Below are 25,344 nucleotides of genomic sequence, written 5' to 3'. Positions count from 1 at the left end.
TTGGGGATGAATACAAAGTGACTACAGTTAGCATGCTACTTGCGTTGTTCGTCTGCGTACTGTTTCCTGCCCTCTGGGCCTCTCGACATTCTGCACGAGTAAATGTGGGCTGTAGTATGGCGCCCTTGTTTACTACGGGCATCGGGGCCCTAGGCAAGCCAACTTATGCCCACCATTAATTGACCTGTTGTAAGTGAGGGTGCCTAAATTTCAGTGCACCAAAATGGCGTTGTACTAGTGTTTTATAACGGCTTAGGCATTCCCTGTAGCCATTATAGAATTGATGCTAAGCATGTCCCATGTGGCACCTACATCTTAGCTACCAGCAGGAAGAGTTATTGAGTAGCTACAGTGAATTGTGGAGCCAAAAGACACATGTGGATTCAAAATGAGTAGGACTAGATTTAGTTCAAAACAAAATCTGTGGTATTTGAAGCTGTTTACTTTGGGTTCCTGGAGCTCACTGTAGATAGCCTTTTGAAGCATTGAGCATTTCTGTGAGGGTGTTACCTGTAAATTTGAAGTATCATTTAATTTCTCATATTGCCTATAATTTTCACATTACCTATCTATATGTTGACCATTTCTCTAGTCACCTTATTTTCTAAATTCTCTTACTCTTACCTATCTGTAATGTTCCATCTTTTATACCCTACACTGTCAATTAAAATGTTCTATTATGTATTGTTGACATTGTAAGTAGTACACTATTCAGATTCTTATTGTATTTACCATATGGTATTAAAAATATCCTGCCCCTTGCATGTGAATCCAATTATATATATGTTTTATTAAATGGACCTCAGAACTTCCCAGCTTGGCAGTTCTATTCAGAACACAGTTTGTACTATATTTTCATAAGTGCGCTGAAGCTGCACAGTGGAGGTAATTTTATCACTGGTCCAATATTTACTATATAAATATTTTCAGGCTTAGGTGTATTCTCTCGTCAATTGGAAAAAAACTCCCAATGGGAGAAAAACCAATGACTCCTTATCCCTGAAATTTTATGTTTCACAATGCACAGAGCAAGGTATTTCCTGCAATCGATTCTTTCACTTATTCATAGCCTTTTGCAGTATTTAATCTTGACGTTCGTGGTCCATCCTTATAGAACTTCATTCCTCAGTATATCACAGCTCTCCCTTTATCAAGCCATCAAAACTTCCCTGTGGTTACATCACCTCATCCCATTCATTCAGGTTACCCATACACCATTCTTATGAAATCCTTTTCATGTAAAGAAATGCCTGTACATAATGATCAGTGAACCATTCTGTTTTGTTTTCTTGGGGCTTTCTGCGGACTTTAATTCCTGCTGTCCTGCTCAGTTCAAATCACCGTTATGGCCACGTCCTAAACTGCAACTCCTATGCTCTGAATAGAACTGACAAGCTGGGAAGTTCTGAGGTCCATTTAATAAAACTTATATATAATTGGATTCACATGCAAGGGGCAGGATATTTTTAATACCACATGGTAAATACAATAAGAATCTGAATAAGAAACCAGTGGCCCTTAATTTAAATACTTTGGTGAAACACAAGTAGTATATTATGCCATACTTCTATTGTTTGAATGTTATCTATTGCTCATGTTTGATTTATTCTTACTGTACACTGCCTTGAATGAATTTCTTCAAAAAGTCAGTAAATTTTGAATAAATAATTTGCCCCCTGATTAAGGTATTAATATGGTGAATTGTGTTGGGCCCTTATGGGCCAAAACACGGCTCGTGTCGAGTCCTGGATGTTTAAATAAAGTGCAAGTTTTTGGATCGTCTGCTGTTCCCCCTTATTTTCGTTGCCCTTGTTGTGATTGGGGCGTTTACTGTGACATCTCGGTTTGAGCAACATAGATTCACACTGTTAGGCTTTTCTCAAAGTTTATCTACAGCCATTAGTTGATACTGTGCTGCTTGTGTCTTTTGGGCCTACACCTTTGTACCAATTTACAAAATTGTACTCTTAAACTTTTCCCGTTGTCCATCCTGGATTTTCTTTGGATTTTTCCCCAATGACAAGCAGGGTATTATTCTCGTGAGTGATACCTGATGGAGCCCAGCAGCATAGGAACAACTCTCCAAGTTTTAGCTTTTCATTGTCCATGACCTAGCCAGTCGTCATTTTTCCCATATAGCTCAAAGGTTCACGGTATTCAGCTTAACGAATGGAAAAAAAAAACCCCATCAAACTAGCAGAAAAATCACTTTTCTGTTTGACTTTGTGTGCTGTACAGGGTCTCTTTTCCCAGTAAACTACCTTAATCAGGGTTTTTTTGGTTGTTTAGTTTTTCCCTTTTTGTCAGCTTGATTTGGCCTCAGGCTTCACGTACCCTGCCATTAAAGAACATTTCTCAAAACTGCCCACTGAGAGCATCAAAATTGAGCTCTCAGCATCAGGAATCGCTTACTAAGGAACTCTTCCTTGTTACAGGTCAATGTGTGTTGAGCCTATGCCCTCACGGGAAAGTGGAAGGAGTTTAGTCCAAGTTTTGACTGATTACAAAGGTTGTGGGGGGGGGGGGGGGAGCATGGATTCTTACAATCGTAGACCTGAGTGCCTTAAGTATCTAGCCAAACAAAATTTCAGGATGATATACTTAGGCACCCTCGTTACTATACTACAGAAAGCAAATTGGTTATGCTCTCAAATTGCATGCATCTGTATGTGGGATTAAGCATCTCTCAAGTCATAAGAAGTAACAGATCTGTAGTAGGAAAACAATTTCTATTATAGTACTGCCATTTGGCCTCACATCAGCAGCAAGAGGTAATCGCAAAATGCCTAGCAGTCTGTGCAGATAGGGGTGATGTGGTTCCCTACTTTGATGATTGATCAAAATCAGAGGAAAGTGCAATAGAATAGGTGCACATGACCATTAGAATGCTAGAGCTGTGATGGTTCATTATAAACTTTCCTAAGTCAGTTGAGTGTGTCACAAAAATGAGACTTACAATCTGCTTTTCTTTTGCAGCAGTGGATTTTAACTCATTTCAGTAGTAATAGAAAAGCAAGAGTTGGCAGGTATCATTTGGTCAGATGTTAAGGATATTAGGCCATGTGACTCCTATAGCATGGCTGTTTTAGGAATGCTTAATGAACCCTGCCCTACCCAGTGGTCACAAGTCACTGGAAACCTTCAGGACATCATATTCAACTCCAATCTGGCAAAATGAATCTCCTCCTAGCAAAGGGTCCCAACAACGGGATGAGTAGCTTATGTAGATGAATTTAATATGCAGTCTGTGGGACACTGGAGAAAAACTTCATCAGATAAACCTGGAACTGTAACTGCAATCTGAATTTTTATCAGCTCAAATTAGTCCGATATAGACTAGCAACTAGGTTGAAATGTTACATCAAGTAGGGAGAGACAGGTTGTTGTTCCTCCTGTCAGGCAGTAGTGTATCTGATAGGAAAGACAACTGTCTGGCAGACAGAAATGGATTCTGCAACCTCATGAGTGGTCTCTAGATGACTACGTAGCCCAGTGTATTGTGCTACTCAATACAAGAAAATCCCTCAGTTCTGCTCTACACTAGGTTCACATGGCAGACAGCCTCAGATCTTTTCCTCATTATTGTAAAGAGGGACTCTGGCTACATATTCTCCGATACCTCTCAAGCTGGGTTGAGGAACAATGATTGCCTTCTACTGACCAAGGCAGATATGGCTTCCTCTTCTGGAGCTTTCCTCCATGATCCATGGAGACTAGAACATTTTCCAAGACTTATTATCAAGGGTTCTAATTGCATCCTACATAAGTACAGACAGACCGAAGGACCATCAAGCCCAGCATCCTGTTTCCAACAGTGGCCAATCCAGGTCACAAGTACAATATATTTTATGCTGCTTAGCAGTGGATTTTCCAGAAGTCCATTTTAATAAAGGTCTATGGACTTTTCCTTTAGGAAGACATCCAAACCTTTTTTTTTTTTTTTTTTTTTTTTTTTTTTTAAACCCCGCTAAGCTAACCACTTTTACTACATTCTCTGGCAATGAATTCCAACTTTTAATTACACGTTGAGTGAAGAAATATTTTCTCCAATTCATTTTAAATTTACTACCTTGTAGCTTCATTGCGTGCCTCCTAGTCCTAGTATTTTTGGACAGTAAACAAGCGATTCATATCTATCCGTTCCATTCAACTCATTATTTTATAGACCTCTTATCATATCTCCCTCAGCTGCCTTTTCTCCAAGCTGAATAGCCCTTGCCGCTTTAGCCTTTCCTCATAGGGAAGTTGTCCTATCCCCTTTATCATTTTCGTCTCCCTTCTCTGTACCTTTTCTAATTCCACAATATCTCTTTTTGAGATGCAGCGACCAGAATTGGCACACACTATTTGCAGTGTGGTCGCACCATGGCACAATACAAAGTATTAACATCCTTTTTTCTTTTTTTTTTTTTGTTTTCCATTCCTGTCTTAATACCTAACATTCTATTTGCTTTCTTAGCTGCCACCACATACTGAACAGAGAGTTTCAACATATCATCAATGACACCTTGGTCGGTGACTCCTAATATGGAGCTTTGCATCATGTAGCTATAATTCAGGTTCCTCTTTCCCACATGCATCACTTTGCACTTGCTCACATTAAACATCTGCCATTTAGATACCCAGTCTCGTAAGGTCCTCTTGTAATTTTTCACAATCCTTTTGTGATTTAATAACTTTGAATAACTGTGTCGTCAGCAAATTTAATTACTTCACCAGTTACTCCCATCTCTAGATCATTTATAAATGTTAAAAAGCAGCAGTCCCAGTACAGACCCCTGGGGAACCCCACTATCTACCCTTCTCCATTGAGAATACTGACCATTTAACCCTACTCTGTTTTTTCTGTCTTTTTTTTAACCCGTTTTTAAACCACAATAGGACACTACCTCCTATTACATGACTCTCCAATTGCCTCTTTCATGAGATACTTGTCAAACGCCTTTTGAAAATGCAAATACACAGTATCAACCAGCTCCCCTTTGTTCACCTCTTTAAAGAAATGTAATAGATCGGTGAGGCAAGATTTCCCTTCACTAAATCCTGACCATCCTGACCTTCAGAGTCTAGCCCTCATGGCTTGGATATTGAGAGGGTATTGGTGGATTTCCTTAATTTGCCCGAGAATAGTCAAGGTTCTGTTGGCTTCCAGAAGAGTTTACACTAGGAGGCCTTGTTTTCCTGTCTTGGAGGCCTTGTTTTCCCGTCTTACACACAACCTGCTTAAATACTTTCTACATCTGACCATCTTAAACCAATTTCATTAGGGTTCACCTTAGTGTAGTTGGTGCCTTTCATCTCCAAGTAAAAGACAAACCTGTCTCTGCTCAGTCTAGTTGTTTGCTTTATGTGGGACTTTTGTTGAAGTCTTCCATCAAACCACCTTTTTGTGTCATGGGACCTTAAAGTTTTGTTTTAAACCATTTTATAACCGCTCCTTCTGAGCCACTGGATACTGCCACCTTGAAGGGTTGTATTGCTTCAGTCTGTAGAGTTGGTGAGCTCCAGACCCTGGTAGCTGATCCACCTTTCAACAGAGTGGTTCTATGCACTTATCCTAAGTTCTTCTTATGGTGTCGGGAGTTCCATCGTTCAGTCAATGCTAATATATATTTTTTTTCACCCAAAACCTCATGCTTATGAAGATGAAAGTGCAAACCTCACACTTTGACTGCAAGAGAGCCTTGACCTTCTGTCTGGAGTTAACTTAAGCCCATAGAAAGTCTTCCCAGTTTTTTTCTTCCTTTTTTTTTCGACCCAGACAGGATGGAGGCTGCCACCAGAAAATCTTTTAAATTGGCTAAGAGACTGCATTTCCTCCACTTATGCTTGGGCAGGTATGATTCCTAGGCATGTCACAGCTCATAATGTTAGTCCCATTGAGGTTTTGTCGATGGAGACAAGACTTCGAGATCTACAATGTGGTCTTCAGTCCACATATTTACATTATATTCCTGTTTGGAACAGGACTCCTGATGTCAGTCAGTTTGGGAAGACAGTCTTCCAGAATTTTATTTGGGGTTTAGAATCTAGTTCCATCCTTCAGGGCCATTTTATTTCTGATCCAGGTATACCTTAAAAAAAAAATTTCTTGCTGCTTGTAAGGCAATCAGGTTATTCTTTTTTTTTGTTGAAGGCAGTCTGTAGCTAGAGAGTCCCCACACGTAAAAATACATTAACCTTTTTCTCAGAAGAGAAGCAGGATATTTACCTGTAGCAGGCCTTCTTAGGATAGGACGCACATTCTCATACCCTCCCATCCTTGGAGCTGAATTCTATTAGCTAGACTTGACTGGCTAGATTCTGTACGACAGTGGCAGTAGGGAAGTTGCACACATGCACAGTGAACTTTTTTTTAAACTAAAGCTGGAAAGCTGTTACTACATGGGGCTCCATCAGATGGCACCCACATGAGTATGTAATCTGCTGATCTCAGAACACCTTCCACAGGTATGTAACTGTTTTATAGAAGCCTTCAAACAGCTTTTAACTAGCGACCTTTATTTAGTAATATTTCTGTATGAAATACTAAATTTGTATACTTAAAACATTTATATAGTGTATTTTGGCTCTAGTTTTGCCATTGTATTGATTAAACCTTTTTTGTTTTTTTACATAATTTGATTTGCAGCCATATTTAAACATTCCACATTAATTTCCCCTTCATTTTGTTGTTTTTTTCCCTATTAGAATGACACCACACATAAGTTTTATCTTGGGGGTGTTGATGTAAACACTACCTTGCCTCCTGATGCAAAAGGTAAGCTTTTAATTACTAACTTGAAAGCTTAAACTTTCATACTGAAACTGAAGTAGGTTTTTATGAAATGCGTGGATTTTTTAAAAGTTGCATTCCACTCTACAACTTTTATTTCTAAAAAAAAAAATATTTTTTTTAGTGCCGGCGTACAAGGCTGCTAATGAGAGTATTATGTACCTGCAAACTACACTTGGAAAATCCTATATGTGTAAGACTATGCAGGTACTCAACATCACAGATACATTCTCAGTTAATGTATTCAACGTTCAAGTTCAGGCTTTCAATATTGATGGTAACAACTTTGGAACAGGTGAGACTTTAAAATATTTTAAATTTCTTGCCCTCAAATGTTTCAAACCATTTTATATGGCATAAGGAGGAGTTTAATATCCATAATAGTAGATACCTGGTGAAAATTCTAACGGATGGGTTCCCCTCTCTCATCCCATAGATTTGGTTGGCTGATACCAGTACCACTTCCTTATCCCTACACTAAAACATTGTGTCCCCTGGACCCCCTGTTGGGCTCATCCATCCTTCCTTGTAGCTGTTGTAGGCCACTGAAGTTGGCACAGCAGTGCTCTATCCAGAGTTGTGAAAACGAACAGCTGTAATCTGAGTTTCAGAATTGTCAAAGCAGATTTTTTTTGCACTTTTTCCTATTTTATGTAGGTTATTTTCCACTCAAACAGAAGGACAGATCTGAATACCATTTTAGCAATATTGCATATTATTCTGTTATCCTTCCTAAGTGAGCATAGCTAAAGCTAGAATAGTAATCAAAAGGATGTGTTTATGGTTTGTTGTACACCCACCTGTAAAAAGATCTTTACCTGAGCAGTTAATGCTTGGAACTTGAAACGCCCATTAGCTGTAAAGTGGCATATTAGCTTGCCTACTTTTTTTTTTTAAGGCTAGTATAAGTCATCTAACCAAAGGGCACATTTTTCTTCTGTAAATTGGATAGCATTCTCCCTTAACAGGTTGTGTTCTATTCTGAATAGGAATTTTTTTAAAGATTTCATCTTCATTGTTTGAGCTTAAGCCTAGAAAGAAAAAGGTCTTTATTGGACTATGGTGGCAGGAGCCATAAACGGTCCAGAGCAGTTTTTTCCTCAGTTTGAGCCCAGTCATTCAGACTGTCCTCGGCCAAGGACCAGACCCCAGTGCCCTTAGAAGTTGTGCTTGCTGTCTTAGTAGCATACCACTTCCCTAGAGGCTCAGATATACTTGTGCCCTCTGTATGGCAATGCACAGCACTGCCACTGGGTTGGCACTAGCTTACCTGTAAACAGGACGAACGGCATTCAAGAGGCAAGCTGTGGGAAGAAGCAGTGTTGCTCCATTTAGGGCCTCTTATCAAGCCATGCTAGTGGTTCCCGCACAGCAATGCCAATGGAGCCCATTCAAAATGAATGGTTTTTGTTGGCATTACCGGACTGGGAGCCACTGGCATGTCTTGATGAGAGGCCTTTGAAGGTGCTGTCAGATTGTTTTTGGCAGCTATAGGGGGAAAGTGGACAGCTGCTTTTGGACTTCTCACTACTTTCCTGGTGTTGCCTGCAGACATCTGCTCACAGAACCAGTTACTGTACCTGAAGATTGAGTTCCAAAATCTGTTAGCTTGCATTTATCCAGAGAAGAACTTTAAGGTTTTTTTGATCAAGAATTCTTGTCAACATTTTTTCACTGAATATCATATACCTTACAGATGCTTCTTAATGCAAATTTCATACACACTTTATATAAAAGGCAGTGTGTTTCTGGTATGAACTTTAGAGCTCTAATCAGTTATAGTAACTGTCCCCTTTCAGAGTGCTGCCTGCAGAAATCTGCTTATGTTTCTATTGCGAGTTGAAGGCAGGTGGCCTATTAGGCCCAGGGCTATTTACCAGTAGTCAGTCTTTAACTTTGTTGAAAGATAGTCCTGGGAAGCAGCTCCAGGGCTGAAGTCAGTGCTCCCTTTTATACTTGGGTATTCTTTTCCTATGGGTGGGGACTGCATATATGAAGTAGTACAGCAGTGGGGAAACCCCTCTAAGACCTCACACTAATTTCCAACCTGAAATATTTACCATGGCTGTCTTTAGTGTAAGATATATGTCCACTTTCACCTGAAAAGACAACTTGCCACAAAATCTCTTGAATCTGGGCTAATTGTAGCTCAGTAATTTAAAATAGCATGCTTCTAGGATTCTATAAGACATTTAATCAATGAAACTACTTTTATTGGAAGTAGTACTCTGCTGGATAGAGTATGGTGCATGGGGAAGCCAGTCTTTCTAGGAAATTATTAACCTGGTAATGCTACTGCTGTATAATTTCAGGTAAGCCATTTTACCTCTGGTTTAGTCTCTGGATAATTTAAGTGTACATTAACTTGTCTTAATGTTTCAAAACTGACTGTGGAATATTTTGTTTTTCTTTGCAGAAGAGGAATGTCGGATGGATGAAGACAGTATACTTGTCCCCATCATAGTTGGTGCAGCTCTTGCTGGACTTGTTCTGATTGTATTGATTGCTTATCTCATTGGGAGAAAGAGAAGTCATGCTGGATATCAAACAATTTAAATACTTGCACTTTAAATTGATCTACCACTAGATAAATACCAGTTGCAAGAACCAGTTTTACCCAGAGTTCAGGCGTGGTATTGTAAGGGAGTGCAGTGTTTTTCAGACACTACTTGCTGAAAAATTCTGCTTCTTTCTAATGTGAAACATCTTGCATCCGAATTGACTATGCACAAGATAAGTTCATGAAAGTATGGTGGTGTACCAAAGTAGAAACAAAAGCTAAGGGAGTGCTTTCAAAAACATTGGCATTATGAATTTGTTATAAATATATATTTTTTAAGTCAGGAGTATTTCATAATTGCTCACTTACCTTGGAGCTCTTGAAAGCCTAACAAAGGGAAAACTTCATGTTTGGTTACTTCTGTCTTTATTTGACTAAAGTTTTCAAGATTGTAGTGACTTTTTTGCATTTTATAATTACAAGTAATGACTGAACTGTAATTCATTTAAAATATGAACTCCTGGTTTTCTCTTTGGGTGTGGAATATTTTTAATTCAGCTTTAAACACCAGAAAATGCCTGGCACCTGCAGAGTATTAATAATGCAATACTGGAAGCAGATAGGCGCTCTTAATTACCTTTGCAGCTTTGTAATTAATAACTTTGCTCTGCTGCCTATTAAAAATTGATACTTTCTCCTAAAGATGGAAGCTGGGTTTATTGCAAGTTTTTTGAGGTCTTTCTTTTTGTAAAATGATCTTTAGCCTTGTTTGAGAGATTTTTCTGCACTACAGTACAGCAACTTTCATCTGCAGGTCATCTTGCTTGAAGTGTGGTTCAGTTTGTACACTTAAGATCAGTTCATACAGTGTGTGCATTGCCTTAACAATGCTAATAAAGATTTATTCCTTCCCCCCTCCCCTGTTGTGCCTCTGATTCTTGCCTTTAGCTGAAGCTAAACTTATTTACAATAGTTACTATTTTTTTAAAATAAATTGGTCAATAGCTTAGAGAGGAATTCTCAAAGAATTAATATTAAAATGTTACCTATTTGACACTATGCAATATGGGGAATTCAAACCAGTTAAGTGATCCAGGAAAAGTCAAACTTGAACACTTACTTGATAGTGGCAAAGCTGCAGAGATTCTTTAGGCAGTTATTATTTTCATAAATCCTTATTCCAGTTTTAGCAAACTAGACCCAACTTTTACAATCCAAGCTCAAATGTTAACATGTACCATTCCTCTTAAATTGACTAAACCAACCTATGCACTTAAATCATAACCCCATTTGTGGGGGGAGGGGGATGTGGGTATTAGATGGCTTTAGTGGACACGAGGTTTTTGTTTTTTGCTCAGAACCTGCCAGAAAGGTGAGGGCCTTGTTTACCACAAGTCCATTCTCAGGGGCTTGTTCACTAAATGTTAATGTGCATTAGTATATTAATACAGATTAGTAAATTAGTCTGTCCCAGTAATGCAGGGTGAAGTATATTGCCCAGGGTCTAAAGGCGCATCTTACCTGGTTTTCAGTCCGCTGGTCCGCCACATATGCTTGCAGGCAGAGTGAGGAGCTTATACAACTGCTGGGCCATAGCTTGACTATAAAGGGAAATAACTTATCTATCCCTCTGGCCAGAGGCATAGTATTGGGGGGGGGGGGGGGCAGTGCTCTTCAAATGCACTTGTGACACCATTTTAGGACCACTAGCTTCTAGCTATTAAAAAAAAAAAAAAGACTTTGTTCCATGGTATTTCATATTTTGTCTACAAGGGGGATAGTTCCTTGTCAGACAAAACAAGATGGTTTAAGTGACACTATGACTTAGAATATAAAGACTTCTGTACTTTTTGTTGGTGAACCATAAGTTCAGGCAGATTTGGTCAAGTATTAACTAGATTATGAAAACTATATATATTTTTATTCAACCAGTACAGTTTTTTTTTTTTTTTAGGAATGTATTGTATCTGTCCATTTGTATTACTATTATCCCTAAGCAAGTCTAGCACTACAGGTCTCTCGCAGCTTGTTAATTGTTTTCATTGACAAACTTCCTGGTTCTCCAAATATTTTCTGAAACAAAAGATATTAGAATCAGTTCAAGATTAATCACTAGAATTATAAGACATAGATAATACATTTTTGTGTCTTACTACATGCAGTTTAAGCACAGCAATATAGACACAGCATAAGCTTTCAGGAACGTTATAGCACTAGTTATTTCTGATTAGGTTAATTCTGAATTCAAGATGGTAGAATTCTAACCGCTAATGAACAAAGGTCATATACAGACTTCTTCATTTGCACTCCATGCTAAATATATGCCAGACTATGTACATTGTATTTGGGCAATGTATAACAACTGATACCACCAGATTCCTGCACAAGACTGCCACAAAGTATCTAAGTGAACAATGCCAGCATGATATGGTTCTATCACTGTGCAAAGCCTAAGCAGTGTGCCCCTATGGTACATGTATGCTTTAATATACCATTTTAAGTAAAAATAGGACATAGCTAAAGCCTAACATCAAGAACACCACTGTCCAGTTGGTTAGCAAAGATAACAAGCTCACCCCCCCCCCCTTGTCCATTATGGAAGCAAACCTGAAATCCCTGCATTCTCTCCCCTGCTCAGCCACAACATGCAGGCCATGGACCATAAAAGCAGCTACACATGTTAAAACAAAAATTGGCTTTTGGAGTGTTTTGGTTTGTTTTTTTTTATTTGTACAACTTATTACTCCTTTCGCCAATGGTTCTTCAAAGTTGTATGACTTGGATAACTTTTGTTCATAAAGTAATTTAGTAAATGACAGCTGATAGACCTGCACAGTTCATCGTCAACCCAACAAAATGCCTGCCCTGCTGTGTGGGCCAGAGTCAACCATGCCAATAGTATAGTCAGCCAAACATGATGTAGTGTTGGTTATAGGTACATATTATCCCAGTTTTGCTGACAGTATTCAACTTAGCAGTCAAAATGTCTTCCCCTGACCTGCACAGCACATAACACTAAAGTGATCTACAACATGGGAGTTGCTAAAGCATCACCTGTCTTTTTGCAGGATATAGATCACAGAAGTGTGTCTGGCATTGGATTCAGTTCCCACTGTTCTGGTAGTATGCATTTTATGAGCACTGGCCTACAACAGCACTCTGTGTTAAGAGCTAGAAAGAACAACCACACTTAAATCTTGCCTGGAGGCAAAAATGTCAACTAGTTTATAGTTTTTATTAAAAAGAAAAAAAGCTGACATTAAAAACAGTAATTTGACAAACTGTAGAAGCAACAACTGAGTCCTGTCCTTTTCAAGAATTTGCACTTGCTCATATGTTTAAAAAGGTCACAGCAATGCAGGACAGACTTTGAATAGTACTGTTTTCTATCAACATCAGTACTTCTACTAGTTTACCAATGAGCCAAGCTGCAGCCGTGCATTCCATTTTTATAGGTAGAGCCCTGGGACCAATATCAAGGATTATTTTCCTCCTTTGTAGTTAGAGGTAGGAAACTTCATACAGGCTAAGGACCTGAGGCTGCCATCAGCAATTTTCAAAACTTCAGAAAACCTGGAGATTCTGTGCCCCAGCCTCTACCACCTCCCTCTTACACTATTCTCAAATGCTAATCTTAATGAAGATACTGCTGCCTGTGGCTGTGTGAGGGAGGAGTAGCCCAGTGGTTAATGCAGTGACCTCAGAGCCCAGGGAACTGCATCTCCTCGTGACTTTGGGCAAGGCACTTAACCTTCCATTGCCATAGATACAAAATAAAGCAGTTTACATATTCTTTCCAGGTACTTGTTTGTAACCACAGAAAGGCAGTATATCAAATCCCATAATGCTTTTATTATTATTATCTGAGTTCCTTAACTCCAAGTTAGTTGCACATATTTATTTTTGTAACCATTACTCAACAACAGGTCATTCAAATCACAACCTTTAATTCACTTCATAAAATATTCATTCCTTCATATACCCAAACCCATCTAACCATCCCCTGCAACCAATCAACTGTTAAATCATTAATGGTTATAAACTCAAGATAAGCATTGATAGCAGAACTGATGGCACCATTTGTCTCAAGGTATCCTTGAATGTCAGGAAGTCACATGACAAAGAAATGTCAATTGTAATTGCAGTCCAGTGACTAATCCAGTTTCTTACAAAGTCCTTAGTTGCAATTTCACTATCACAATTTTCCATGTCTGTGCAATGATGCACTGTAACTCATTTACTGTACTTCACCCTTTTATTTCACAAACAGGGTGGTGCATAAGATGTTCCATTAAAATCCAACTTCCACCTCTGTGCTCAACATTGCCACTCTGCCATGACACATGCTTTGATTAGAGACAAGGGATTTGGAATGATAGTACCTAACCATCTTCCCCCAGTATCTCTACCTCTCATTGGAGGTGGTTCATTCTCCTGCTATGGAAGTCATTCCTTTTTTAAAAACTACCACCCATATGTAACTGCTGTTGGAATAGCTCTACTAACTGTTCTTCCAAGCAAGTGTTCACTTGCAGTACCCAGTTCAGGGTCCCTGGTGTTTGAACTGTCAGGACAAGGTAGCTGTGGTCCAAAATACAGTTTGGATCCCTTGAAATGGTTTCAACTCCAGTATACCACCTTTGCTGTGACAACCAAAGCAGGTTTATATATGAGCTATAGGAATTTTTTCTCTCTCTAGGGCACTCAGTAATATTTTTTTTTAATAGTGCAAATTGAACTAACCATTGCGTTGGCTATGTCTCATTGTGATTCAGTGGACTTATCCTATATAATAAGAAGCACCTCCAACGTTCTGAAGCTGACTCCGTGAAAGTGAAGCCTTGAAGCATTCGTGCTCCTGCTGTATCTCCTGAATTGACGTCATGTACTTATAGCAGTGACCAATCACTGGAAGGGAATGCTGCAGAGTTGCCAGGCCACGGAACGCAACGCCTCTCCCTCCCTACCAGTTCCAGGCCCCCTCCCTCCAAATTTTGATCTTCACTTACCAAGTCGGGTTTTACGGCGGCCGCCAGCAGCGGTAAAAGATGTGTAGGCTCGGCCCTTCTCAGTTCTGGTCCCGCCCTTGTGGAAACAGGAAATGAGGGCGGGACCAGAGCTAAGAGAGAGAGAAGGGCCGAGCCGTAACCCCAACGTGGTAAGTGAAGATGACTTCTAAAATTCAGAGGGAGGGGTACTGGAACTGGAAGGGAGGAATGATCCTGGAAGTGGGAGGGGGACCCTGAAACTCAAGAGAGAGGGCAGGGGGAGGATGGCCCTGGAACTCAGAGGGAGGGGACAGACGACCCTAGAACTGGGAGGGAGGGGGGCCCATGGTACACACACTCATTCTCTCTCTCAGACACACTTGCACCCAGTCTCACTCTCTGTCACACACACACACTCGCACATTCACTCTCACAATCCGAGGAAAACCTTGCTAGCGCCTGTTTCATTTGTGTCAGACAAGGGCCTTTTTTTTACTAGTAAGACCATAAGACCTGCAGCTGCAATGCAACAGTCTGAGCAGGAGCCTGCCTCTTCAAATAAAACAGGTGGCATCTTTAGCTTCGGGAGGGAACACTACTACTACTTAACATTTCTAAAGCGCTACTAGGGTTACGCAGCGCTGTACAATTTAACATAAAAGGACAGGCCCTGCTCAAAGAGCTTACAATCTAAAGGACAAGTGAGGGCAACTACAAGAAAAGTTGCTGGTTAAAAAAAAAAGCCATCTCTTCTATTTCATAAGGTTGTCATGCCTGATTATAGTAAATAAAGCACATTTTGTTTGAGAGCTGTAGTTAACAGGCAGGGGAATTATGGGATTATATGCAAAGTTCTGCACATACATAAGGAAGAAAGCAGTTGTAGTCAGTGTTGCCAGATGGGCGATTTTCCCGACCAATCGTGCTCCTTTCCGCGACCCGCCGGCGTTTTTTTTGCCCGATGCAGTTTTTTTTCCCACGGCCATATACCATAACAGCACCATATTGTCCTGATCTGAGGAAGGAGGTTTTGGCCTCTTAAGGTAATAAATACATTTTCAATTACCTTTTATTTTCCTTTTTGTTTTAATTGTTAATTTGTAATGTGATTGGAATACATCAGTTTTTGAAGATAATACTTGCTTTTTAAAATATTTTGCATACTACAGCGGGCAACATGCCACTGTTTTCTCTTTCTCTGGGGTTGTAATGTATGCAGCATCTGGCTTTTTGGGGGTTCAGTTTAATTTCAGAAGTTCTTGAAACCATAATAGTTAATTTTAACAATATGGATTGAAGAAAATTTGATTTTAATACTTTATATTTGAGTGTACATCTTAGATATGCCTGGCTATTTTGCTGTAATCTACCTTGTACCTTTAAGGTATGGGTGAAATATAAGTATTGTATTTGTAATTTTGTCTACATATTTCTATTTTGTTTGTGGTTACTTATTGTATACTGGGTGGGCGAGGGTATCTTTGTTGTGTGTGAGACCAAGTATTCTATTAGCGCTAAATGTGTATGTAGGCTTGATCTGTTCGAATCTAGTTTGTTTAGTTTTCCAGTAGGTATATTGATGTTTGAGTGCCTGCTGCAATATTTACACTGCTGCTTTTTCCTAGGTACGCCCTTTGTTATGTAACTCCAGGAAGTTACTGCTGTTATGGTATGATATAATTGCTCTATGTGGCCCAAGTAACGTGTAGTGTTCTTGTATTACTTCACAGCATGCCTGGTACTAGATGTTGAATCTGGATTTAGATCACACCTATATCAACTACTGTACCTGAATGTAATTTGCTTATTTTATTTATTTGTTGCATTTGTATCCCACATTTTCCCACCATTTTGCAGGCTCAATGTGGCTTACATTATGCTGTAATGGCGATCGCCATTTCTGGATAGAGAATTACAAGTGGTATTGCATTAAGGCAGATAAATGGTACAATAGAATACAAAGAGGTATTGCATTGAAGTTCCTGAATGATAGAGTGAGTTATAAAATAAGTTAGATAATCAAATATAGAAAGTTCATTTCCGGCATGAGAGATAAAGTGGTAGTGTGTATTGTGTAACTATTAGTGGCAGCGAAGGTTATCCATCTGATGTAAAGAGTTCGTTTTCGTCTAGTTCATGTGGCATCTAGTTATCTTTTATTTAGGATTGGTTGTTGTGGTATGCCTTCTTGAACAGGTTGGTTTTCAATAGTTTTCGGAAGATTGTTAGGTCGTGCCTTGTTTTTATGGCCTTTGGTAGCGTATTCCATATTTGCACGCTTATGTAGGAGAAGTTGGCTGCATATGTGGATTTATATTTAAGTCCTTTGCAGCTGGGGTAGTGAAGATTCAAGAATGTGTGTGCTGATCTTTTTGTGTTTCTAGTTGGCAGGTCTATGAGGTCTGACATATAGGTCGGGGCTTCACCGTGCACGATTTTGTGGACCACGGTGCAAACTTTGAACGCAATTCGTTCTTTTAGTGGGAGCCAGTGTAGTTTTTCTCTTAGGGGTTTGGCGCTTTCGTATTTCGTTTTTCCAAATATGAGTCTGGCTGCTGTGTTTTGAGTGGTTTGAAGCTTCTTAATGATTTGTTCTTTGCATCCGGCATAGATGGCATTGCAGTAAGCTAGGTGGTTTAGCACCATTGATTGTACCAGGCTGCGGAATATATCCCTTGGGAAGAAAGGTTTTATTCTTTTGAGTTTCCACATTGAGTGAAACATTTTCTTTGCTGTATTTTTTCGCATGGCTTTCGAGTGTGATATTTCAATCAATTGTAACTCCAAGAATTTTCCTACCCCTGGAGGGTATAATCTGTTTGTACCTAAGGCAGTGGAGAGTTAAGTGACTTGCCCAAGATCTCAAGGAGCAGCAGTGGGATTTGAACCCTGGCTTCCATGGTTCTCAGCTTGGTGCTCTAAACATTAGGTGCAGATAATCAAACATGTTTGGAGTATGTATTAATTATTCAATGGGGTTTATTAACGTTTATTAACTGCCTTTATGAAAAGATTCACCCAAGGCGATGTAAGGGAGACAGACCATAGAAGTCTGCCTGGCACTGGTCTAACTTCTCAAGCTGCCATCAAAGCTCACTCCAGCTATGAGATCATTTAAGTTTAGCAAATGATAGAGACTGAAAATCTTTCTTTTCAGACAACGCTTTTCATGATGTAACCTAAAAGGTATCCAAATCTTCCCTGATTACAGGACCCCAAGAAGGCAGCTCACTCTTCTCAGTAACAGTTCTGAAGACCCACTAAGAAGCACGAGATCTACCCAACATGAATGACAAGGCCAATCCAGAGATATCAGAAGCACCAAGAATGGGTGTTTCACTATCCTGTGCCGTACTAACACTACAAGCGGACAAGGGAGAAAGGCATATAGAGGCAGACATTTTGGGATGGATACATTGGTGCAGCCCTGGCCAAACACCCAACATTTTGTCATCATCGCCCCCCCCCCCCCCCCCCAAAAAAAAAAAAAAAAAAAAAAAACTTGAGCCCTGCCTACATGCCTGCTCAGCAGCTGTAGTTTTTCTTCTACAGATACCGACTGACCCCACTTTTAGATACTCTTTTGGAATTTAGCATCTGGCATAGTTAGCATTCTAGTCTAATACAGCATTTTCTTAAAGTACAAATACTCTCTCTGAATGCATATTTTCATACTTCCCAAAACTTATCTTAATGTGCGTACACCTTAACATGCCCGACATTAATTCAGTCCACTGAGAAAAATAAGAACTGGAAACTGTTACATAGAAACACAGAGGACGGCAGAGAGACTAGAATGGTCCATCCATGCTGGTCGGCAGGGGTTAGGGTAATTGCTGCTCCCATACAAGTAACTCTCCTCCCCAATCCCCGCAATGCCACCTTATGATGTGCAAAAAGTAATTTCACTGCTGTTTTGAGCTGAAGCACTTACTGCCGGATTCTATATACTGCGTCTAGCATTCTATGCCTAAATCTAAGCATATTCCACAACAATGCGCATAACTTAATCGGCTTAACAAGCCAATCAGTGTTAACAGCACTTAATAATGAGCACTAAATGGCAATAATTAGAATTTACGTGCATAACTCCCTAAGCACATGCTGTAATGAACTGCGCCTAAATTCTAAAGCATGCAGTTCAAAAGGGGTGAGGCTATGGGCGGGGAAATGGGCATTCCCAAATTTAGGCATGTTATAAAATATGGCCCAGTCCACGAAAATCTACACACGGATTTATGCCACATTTTCACTGGTGTAAATGGATGCACGTAGTTTTAAGCATCAACTAAGGCATCTAGGGTATCAACTAAGTGCACTCTATATACTGCGCCTAAATCTTACAGAATACGCTTAGGAGAAAATGATTTCCACTTGGATTTTCCAGGCGCCATATACAGAATCTCCCCTTTAATGCATTGTTTCTATCCTCTTGCTGTTTAGGGATCCCCTGCACGCTAGCGGAACACCTATCACAGTACAGAAATATGGTAAAAGTGCAGAAGATCCTATTACAGAAGGATGCTTTAAGCATCTATCCTCCCAGAAGTTAAGTCATCTTAGTGTACCCATACCTAGATATGTATTTTCCTGTGGGTATCCTGAAAAACTAAGTCTGCATATAGTGAAGCACACACACCACATGTAAATTTGTGGTAGCTATCCAGTAAACCAGACTGACTGAGGTAGCCAGGACAGGTATGGTAAACCATGCCTGATGCACTTTGAATAAGGGTTCCAGACTTGCTATGTCCCACAGGAGGCTGCCTAGACCTAGACCTGCTTAACCCCCAAAGACGGTGTACACAGAAGGGATGTCCAAAAAGCAGAAGTAACCCCCCAAACAGACAAAGCAGAAAAAAAAACAAGAAAGGTGTAGACCAATGTGGTTCCAATGCAGGATATTTATTAATATTAGAACTTTATGTAATAATAATACAGTTAGACGCAGACTGCGTTTTGGCACCAAATATGCCTGCTTCAGAAGTCAATTTCAGTAAAGATTGATGAACTGAATTGACAAAGCAGAGTATCCAGTTAATCACCAATATTGCATCAAAAACAGACTAACAAGCTAATCACTCTTAGACAAAGTGTAGAAAAACTAGTCTCCAAGAACTAATATTTCTACATTTTGTGTAGGAGTGATTGGCTTGTTACTCTGTTTTTGATGCAGTATTAACTGGATAATCTGCTTTGTCGACTCTGTTCACCAATCTTTACTGAAATGCACTCAATCTGCAGCCCCTCATTATCTCTCTACCTCTATCTCCCCTTACACTCCTACCCGAAACCTCCGCTCACAGGACAAATCCCTCCTCTCTGTACCTTTCTCCACCACCGCCAATTCCAGGCTCCGCCCTTTCTGCCTCACCTCTCCCTATGTGTGGAATAAACTTCCTGAGCCCATACGCCAAGCCCCCTCCCTGCCCATCTTAAAAATCCTTGCTCAAAGCCCACCTCTTCAATGTCGCCTTCGGCACCTAACCATTATACCTCTATTCAGGAAATCTAGACTGCCCCAATTTGATTGTCTGCACATTTTGTCCATTAGATTGTAAGCTCCTTTGAGCAGGGACTGTCCTTCTTTGTTAAACTGTACAGCGCTGCGTAACCCTAGTAGCGCTTTAGAAATGTTAAGTAGTAGTAGTAGTATACACATAATGGAGTAAGAACAAAAACCAGTGGCTTACCTGCATGAAGGTGTGACACTCCATAACAAATGGTCCCTTAATGATTTCTTTAAACTTGTCACAAACATCAGGGAAATTTTTGGCTTCCAAAATTCTAGCTTGCTGTTGCTTAATTAGTGTTAATGCCACACGAAAGAGAATTTTTGATCCTTCATAAAATAAGCAGTCCCAAATACGGAGCACAGTCTGTAGACATTGGAACATGAGAACTGTTAGAATTTTTCACCATTAATATGAAAGTAGTAGAGTATATCATCTCCCCCTCCCCCCAACCCAGGTCTTCTGTGTGACAACACTGCTGCATTACTTGGCTGGCCCTATAGTGATTGGTTTCTAACCATATAGGTTTGTATTATGTAATATCATCTTGGGTCATGCCTCTCTAGAGGTGAAACTCATAAATGTGTTAGATCTCACACAAAAAAATGTAACAATGCATCATAAAAATACCTAATCAAAAATACATACCAATACATGACAAAGCACAAATCCAATAGCATATCAAAATACAAAAGAATATAAAACCCAATAGCTATCCTGCTAGAACACAGACCCAAACAGCCCTACTAGGGAGGAAAACATTCCATCTCTAAGTAAAAGCGTATCCAACACCAACTATATTAAGGCCCTCATCCCACCTAATCTTTGCCCCATCTCCAAATTAACTGCAATGAGTACCAAGCCCCCCTCCCCAATCCCTTGTAAACAGTAATGTTCTACAGGTAATTGTATATATGGAAAAGAAACCAATGATTATTCTTAAAATAAAACTAAACTCTAAAAAGAACACATTTTAGCAAGCTTCACATGTTTTAAACTGTTCACCGCTAACTAACTGCAGCTCTGTATGCGAACCTTTGGACTATGTTCTTAAGTCAGTCAGTGCTTACCTCTACAGGAAGAATGTCAATGAACAAGCAAATAAACCAGCGGGATACCACTAAAGTCCACATTACACCTAGCTTGTCCATCAGGTCTGCCACTGCCGGGATCTTCATTCTGACAAGCTCCCCCAACACCTCCTGATCTGTCTTCAAGCCCATCATTTCTGGACTGTAGTAATCTTTGAATAAACAACAGTCAACAGCCCAGTTAAAATCCCACTGCTATTCCTTGTGATCATGGGCAAGTCAATTTAACCTTGCATTGTCTCACGTACAAACTTAAGATTGTATTTTCCTTAACACTGAAATCTGCGTTCAGAATCATTGCAATTAGACTACAGTCACTGAAAAAAATAAGAGGCTCTTGAAGGGAAAAGTGTGGACTTTGGAGTCTCATGGTGAGATATCGATGAAGGATAGTCTCAACTTAAGAAACAAGATGGAGTCATTGGAAAATATGATTAGGTGTGCTAATCTGTGCCTGATCAATTTCCCAAAAGTTTCTTCTTTAATTTCTGCTCAAGGTTTGTTTCAGATATACCTCCTTGAAGTACTGAAGGTGTCAATGTCTTCCATCCCCCCCATGCTCCAAGGTATATTATCTCCCAAGTGCTAAAAAGACGTTTTCTTCTTCCCCTCAACCAGTTGAGCTTAACAAATTTCTTGGAGAAATCAGACACTAGGGGATCTTTTACTAAAGCTTAGCTCGAGTTATCTGCAGCAGGGCCCATAGGAATAAAATGGGCCCTGCTGCAGATAACTTGAGCTAAGCTTTAGTAAAAGACCCCCTGAGGTTGTTACTCCTGCTACATTGTTGGTTTGGTTCAGTTGGCCTTGGATTCAGACAGAGAATGGATCATGAAACTTTTCTTTAGAAATAGAGATGTGTTTGTTTCTGAACTGCAAGATTAGTATGTTTCTGTCAGGTTCTCAGGTTCAGAGCCCGCGGGGCCGGGCTCTGGAGCAAACGTGAGCCCTTGGGCTGCTGACGAGGAGCGACAGCAGCAGGCAAAACCCACCAACCAACGCTGGGCAAGCACACCGACACCGGCAGGGACTGCAGGCACCGCCCAGCGAGCTGGAACACACGGACTGGAACACGGGACTGGAATTCCCCAGACTGGAGGACACAGGACTGGAACCCCGGACTGGAACACTGTACTGGAATCCCCCGAACAGGAGGACACAGGACTGGAACACTGGACTGGAGCACACCGGACTGGTCCACACAGCTTCACCTGCACTTAGCTACTAAGCCCCCCAGAAGTTGAGCTCCTGGGTTCGAGTAGCCAGCAGGACTTACTGGATACCGGATGACACAGGGACCAGGACTGGAAACAGAAGTGCTCCTAAACCTAAACTGATCTACGTGCTCCCAAGCCCTAAACCAGCAGGAGTGTTCCTAACAGTAAACTGACAAAAGGACTTCCTAAGCCCTATACTAAACAGGAGCTCCTAAGCCCTGCTCAAGAAAGGGACTTCCTAAGCCCTAAACTAACAGAGCAGGGAACAAAACACAAAGCTAACACAGGTGCTACTAAGCACCAAGCTACAAGCAGAGCTCTACACTAATAAGCGAAACACAAAACTAACAAGCTACCTAAGCACTGCTCTAGCAAGCTAGATACAACTAACAAGGTGCTTCCTAAGCACTACTCTGGCAAGCAATCAGAAGAGCTCCTAGCACTAAAAGGGAAGGCAGGGGAGGCACAAGGAAAAAGCAGGGAAGCTAACACATAAGCCAAAAGTGATTCTAAATCACCAAACACCAACAGCAAAGACTGCAATGCTCCTAATAGCACAAACACCAGAAGTATTTCTAACAGCAAACTCTGCAGTGTTCCTAACAACATCAAACCCTGAAGTACTACTACTACTATTACTATTTAGCATTTCTATAGCGCTACAAGGCATACGCAGCGCTGCACAAACATAGAAGAAAGACAGTCCCTGCTCAAAGAGCTTACAATCTAATAGACAAAAAATAAATAAAGTAAGCAAATCAAATCAATTAATGTGAACGGGAAGGAAGAGAGGAGGGTAGGTGGAGGCGAGTGGTTACAAGTGGTTACGAGTCAAAAGCAATGTTAAAGAGGTGGGCTTTCAGTCTAGATTTAAAGGTGGCCAAGGATGGGGCAAGACGTAGGGGCTCAGGAAGTTTATTCCAGGCGTAGGGTGCAGCGAGACAGAAGGCGCGAAGTCTGGAATTGGCAGTAGTGGAGAAGGGAACAGATAAGAAGGATTTATCCATGGAGCGGAGTGCACGGGAAGGGGTGTAGGGAAGGACGAGTGTGGAGAGATACTGGGGAGCAGCAGAGTGAGTACATTTATAGGTTAGTAGAAGAAGTTTGAACAGGATGCGAAAACGGATAGGGAGCCAGTGAAGGGTCTTGAGGAGAGGGGTAGTATGAGTAAAGCGACCCTGGCGGAAGATGAGACGGGCAGCAGAGTTTTGAACCGACTGGAGAGGGGAGAGGTGACTAAGTGGGAGGCCAGCAAGAAGCAGATTGCAGTAGTCTAAACGAGAGGTGACAAGGGTGTGGATGAGGGTTTTGGTAGAGTGCTCGGAAAGAAAGGGGCGGATTTTACGAATGTTGTAAAGAAAGAAACGACAGGTCTTGGCGGTCTGCTGGATATGAGCAGAGAAGGAGAGAGAAGAGTCAAAGATGACCCCAAGGTTTCGAGCTGAGGAGACAGGGAGAATGAGAGAGCCATCAACAGAAATAGAAAACGGGGGGAGCGGGGAGGTGGGTTTGGGGGGGAAAATGAGAAGCTCGGTTTTGGTCATATTTAATTTCAGGTGGCGTTGAGACATCCAGGCAGCAATGTCAGACAAGCACGCTGAAACTTTGGTTTGTATGCAAGGTGAGATATCAGGGGTAGAAAGGTAGATTTGGGAGTCATCAGCATAGAGATGGTAGGAAAAGCCATGGGATGAGATTAATGAACCAAGGGAAGAAGTGTAGATAGAAAAGAGGAGGGGACCAAGAACAGAACCCTGAGGTATCAGCAACAGAGCTTCCAAAGTCCTACACATAGCAATGCTTCCAAAACCAAGAGGGAAAAGCAGGAAAGCTAAACACACAAACACCAGTGCACACTGCACTAACACTAACCTGGACCTTAGCAAAAGCAAGCAGGGAAACTAGACACAAAGTCAGAAGTGCACACTGCACCACCCTACGTAAAGCAAACACCACCGTTGCAAAGGCTCTGAAGGAAACAACACCACTTCCTTATCAAGGCCCTCCCTGATGATGTCACACTCCCTAGACCTAGGCAACAGCACACTGACCCAGAGAGCACACTGAAACCCATAGAGGCCCAACCCACACCAATGCAACACCATGAAGCACTTGAAGCCAGTACACCCAAAGAGAGGTAGAGCAACTCAGGCAACACACACAGGTGCAGTATAGTGAAACAATTAACCCCATGCTGCTGGAAGCTGCCAGCACAGAGAGACAGAGCCAGCTCAGAAAGGACAGACAAACGAAACAGAAGCCAGCTAAGAAGCTGACCCCCAGGAAAGAGGTAAGTTTGAGAGGGGTTCTGACCCCAATCATAACAGTTTCCTGAAGTTTCTAGGGTAACTCAAAGAGAAAACAATTTCTTTTGCTAAGACCTCAGGTGTTACAGATGGGAGGGCACTTTCATTCTCTGATATCCTTGTAAAAAAAAAGTGTTCTTAATCTCTAGGGAGCTCAATATATTTTCTTTGAGCCCTTGCAGCTCTCAGCATTTGTCTCTCATAAGCCCGAAAATACTCTAAAACCCCCTCAGTAATTTGAGTATGTACACTCCTATTTAAATTTGTAGCTCCGGTTATCTCAATTTGCATCTTTAGTTTCCTTGAAAAACTTTTTTTCCTTTGATTATTCCCATTTCTTTTTAATCTCCTCCCCACAATTGTGAACTAACAACATTGTATTCTTTTTATTTGTCCTGTTTTAAGAATAAATATATTTTTTTTTTTGGGGGGGGGGGGATATGTGATAAATGATGTTATGGTTTCTGTAATGTCTTATATTTTGAAAGTGATTAAATAAAAAGTTAGAAAAAGAAAAAATAAAGGAGATTTGGGGGGGGGGGGGGGGGGGTTAAAATTTTTACAAAATCACAGTTTAGATTACCACCAGGAGGAACTTAAGGTCTGCATTGATAAGCAGGATGAAACAGCCACATAAAAGTGTGACATTTGACAACATTGGGGGATAGATGGCTTTTCTCAGGATGCACAGGACTTCCTATCAAGCGATTATTTCTCAAATCCCCTCAAGCCTTTTTCCAAGCTGCTTGGAACAACTTTTTTTTTTTCCTCAGCAGAAGTTCTCTCTCTGGCCAAACTCCTTAAAGTAAATTTTACAGATTCTTCCTCCTTCATCTTTTCTTTGGGGGAAAACTAAATTCCACTTGGGTGGGAGGGAGGTGGTTCTCATGGCAAGCACAATCCATGATATCAAAAATATTTGCCACTATTAAGCCTGTTTCTGCTCTGTTAATC

The 25,344-nt window shown here is 40.7% G+C and overlaps 2 protein-coding genes across 4 annotated transcripts in view; one reads left to right on the top strand and one right to left on the bottom strand.

Moving 5' to 3' along the window:
- LAMP1 (lysosomal associated membrane protein 1) overlaps positions 1 to 10,184 on the top strand; it is an 80,605-nt gene extending 70,421 nt beyond the window's left edge. For both annotated transcript variants that reach the window (XM_030201515.1, XM_030201516.1), the window contains exons 7-9: positions 6,691 to 6,760; positions 6,900 to 7,070; positions 9,192 to 10,184. In XM_030201515.1, the coding sequence (XP_030057375.1) occupies positions 6,691 to 6,760; positions 6,900 to 7,070; positions 9,192 to 9,331 (381 nt within the window). In that variant the 3' untranslated portion in view covers positions 9,332 to 10,184. The remainder of the gene's footprint in view (positions 1 to 6,690; positions 6,761 to 6,899; positions 7,071 to 9,191) is intronic.
- Positions 10,185 to 11,088: 904 nt separating this feature from the next.
- GRTP1 (growth hormone regulated TBC protein 1) overlaps positions 11,089 to 25,344 on the bottom strand; it is an 80,123-nt gene continuing 65,867 nt past the window's right edge. Inside the window, exons 7-9 of one of the 2 annotated variants that reach the window (XM_030201518.1) lie at positions 20,847 to 21,019; positions 19,957 to 20,142; positions 11,089 to 11,348 (exon numbers count right to left, since the gene is read on the bottom strand). In XM_030201518.1, coding sequence (XP_030057378.1) covers positions 11,268 to 11,348; positions 19,957 to 20,142; positions 20,847 to 21,019 — 440 coding nt within the window. In that variant the 3' untranslated portion in view covers positions 11,089 to 11,267. The remainder of the gene's footprint in view (positions 11,349 to 19,956; positions 20,143 to 20,846; positions 21,020 to 25,344) is intronic. The other variant, XM_030201517.1, reaches the window with a different exon arrangement.

The sequence above is a fragment of the Microcaecilia unicolor genome, chromosome 4, assembly GCF_901765095.1.
Source record: "Microcaecilia unicolor chromosome 4, aMicUni1.1, whole genome shotgun sequence".
Lineage (NCBI taxonomy): Eukaryota > Metazoa > Chordata > Amphibia > Gymnophiona > Siphonopidae > Microcaecilia > Microcaecilia unicolor.
The sequence above is the reverse complement of the archived record's forward strand: the minus strand, read 5'-3'. Positions and strand labels throughout refer to the sequence as shown.